At 41.9% G+C, this 2,500-nt stretch overlaps 1 protein-coding gene across 1 annotated transcript in view; it reads left to right on the top strand.

Moving 5' to 3' along the window:
• Positions 1 to 2,500, top strand: part of LOC137992689 (probable E3 ubiquitin-protein ligase HERC1) — a 57,800-nt gene that overhangs the window by 53,888 nt on the left and 1,412 nt on the right. Inside the window, exon 38 of the mRNA XM_068838170.1 lies at positions 1,552 to 1,723. Within this exon, the coding sequence (XP_068694271.1) occupies positions 1,552 to 1,723 (172 nt within the window). The remainder of the gene's footprint in view (positions 1 to 1,551; positions 1,724 to 2,500) is intronic.

Raw genomic sequence — 2,500 nt, 5'->3', positions numbered from 1 at the left:
AGTGTTGGTTCGGAGGCTCGCGGTAGGACTGGAACAAGTATGGAATATAGACTGATGTGATGTTTTTTGCTCCGAGGTCCGTTCGATAATCAGATGGATTTAAGAGAAGTGCACTAGTGGGCAAATAATCTTTCTTTTTTCAGACCCCACTAACAGTCAAGCTCAGTTTTTGCGCCTCCCCTCTACCACCCTCTTTTTCACGTCCCTGTATCCTTGTCCCACATTTTCCTGGGAAGAAACCCAAGTAACAAACCACCCATCGCGGATGTTATGGTTTTTAAATAATATAATGTGCAGTTCACTTTTCCTCGAATTATGAATCATCTTAACTTGTGTAGTTAGACAAAAGAGTCAACTAGAATAGACCGTATTCAGAAGTGGTGGTCAAGAAATTTAATAACTGAATAATTGAATCTATTGTTGAAAAAATTGTCAAAATCCTTGTATAATTTTGTGTGGTCGCACCTTTTCCCTGTAGTTAATTACTGGTCCCTGAGCCCATGTTGCAATTTCTTTACTAGTGCAGTATGCGCCTGTTAATGAAAGTCCTTCTGCGGATACTTGAAAGGTGCAATCGAAACTGGTCGTGTCTTCATCTTGCTGCCTTCTGGATCCTCGCATCATATCATACCTTTATGTACCCTCTGATTTTAGAGTAGCTTGGTGTAGCTAATATCTCCAAGCATTTGCCCTCCCCACCATGATACACCACAGAGGACAGAGTACAACACTGGGAACTTACTCTGCAAATAGTGTGTGGGTTCTTTTAAGACCCACAGGGTTATAAACATTGAAGGGTTGTGAAACTGGGCCCACGGTTTATCGTCCTTATGCTAGAAGACTATTTGCAGATGTCATTACAGAGGCAGCACTTTCTCTTCAGTAATTTAAAGACCCTGAGTGTTAGTCCAGCCGGAGTCGAATTCAAGGCCTCCCGCGTGGCAGCCCAGTGCTCAACCAACTGAGCCATCGGTCCTCGACCTCTGGGCTGCGCGTCAAGCGTTCTTATGTGAACGAAAAGCGTCCAGAAGTGGTAGCAAAGTAGCAATGAGATGCACGCTCTATTAAGATAAACGCCCCAGGTGTCCACCTTAAGTGTAAACACTAACCACATCTCCACAATAAGGCGTAGGGGTTGTAGTTCCCTTATTTTGATTATTTAGGATTGTTTTTAGGTTACCCGTATCTTCACTAGTTGTGTTGACTCAAGAAAAGTAAGGGGAAGGCCGTGATGATGTTCATCGCTAACTTCTTTGGATTTAATCGATGAGGGTGCTTTGTGCTTTATCATAGGAACGTTGTCTTACCTTTCAGAACCTTCTGTGAGATAGGCGAGGCTGCGACCGTGTGAGCATTTGTGAACAGTGAGCGACGTTACACGGGGCGTTATTTCAATATCTTTCTGGATGCATTTTGCAGTATGGAACAGCGTCACTAACAATTTTTTGCAAAATTTTGAAGACAATGGCAAGCATACGTGCGCTGTCATGATTGTGACATAACTGGAGACACCTTTTGAAAAGGAAATTGGTGGTTTTTGTTTTTTTGTAGGTATCGTGAGGTGGAGCCAACTGATCCGTTGGTCGCATGGTTGTGGTCTACCTTAGAGTCATTCACCAATGAGGAACGACTGTTGTTCATGAGATTCGTGTCAGGTCGCTCAAGACTGCCAACGACTGCCTCAGATATGTCTCAACGCTTTCAGATAGTCAAAGTTGACAGGGTAAGGAAGGAAACGGATTTCTCAAATCTTCGTATCATTTGTTGGTATTCTTCAGAAATCGGCATGATAGCAAACCGTATCACCAACGGAGTCTGACCCCCTCAATGCTTGAACTTAGCTGGAACCAGTTTCACTACTTTTAAGGACCTTTTTATTAAAAGGGTTGTCACTACAACACTGAATCACGTAACAGCAATGTTATGGTACTATATAAAACACCAATTATTGCTTACCAAAATGCGCCCACTTTTGTGACGTAATAGGTTACCATGGCAACATGAAAGCTCTCCAAAAACACCCTATATTTTGTCTTTACTTGTTTATATCTCAAAAATGAACTCGGTGACCCCTATTTGTTATTGTAGAATTGTAATTAGCAATCTGAGATAGAACTATCGACAAAGGTTTAAAAAATTCTTGGAAGCCAATTCCGGGCTACCTTAAATTTTTCAAAAAATTTAGGTAGCTCTGAATTGGTTCCCAATAATTTTTTTAAACTTTGCTAATAGTTCTATCTTAAACTGCATATTACTATTCTACAATAAAAAATGGGAGTCACCGAGTTCATTTTTGTTCATTTTTGAGACATTGTGGCCCAGTGGTTAGGGCGCTTGCCTTGACATCCAGGGATCCCGGGTTCAAGACACGTTCTGACCACTGGTTGAATTTTTTCCCGGTAGTCCGTTGTTCAACTTCTCAGCTGCACTTGTAAATAGCCAACTAGCTTGCCTCCGGCCAGTTGGGATTCCTAACAGTTGTTGCTGAATGTTCTGTTCT

The sequence above is a fragment of the Montipora foliosa genome, chromosome 2 (assembly GCF_036669935.1).
Source record: "Montipora foliosa isolate CH-2021 chromosome 2, ASM3666993v2, whole genome shotgun sequence".
Lineage (NCBI taxonomy): Eukaryota > Metazoa > Cnidaria > Anthozoa > Scleractinia > Acroporidae > Montipora > Montipora foliosa.
Note: the sequence above shows the minus strand (reverse complement) of the source record. Positions and strands in the feature narration are given on the sequence as shown.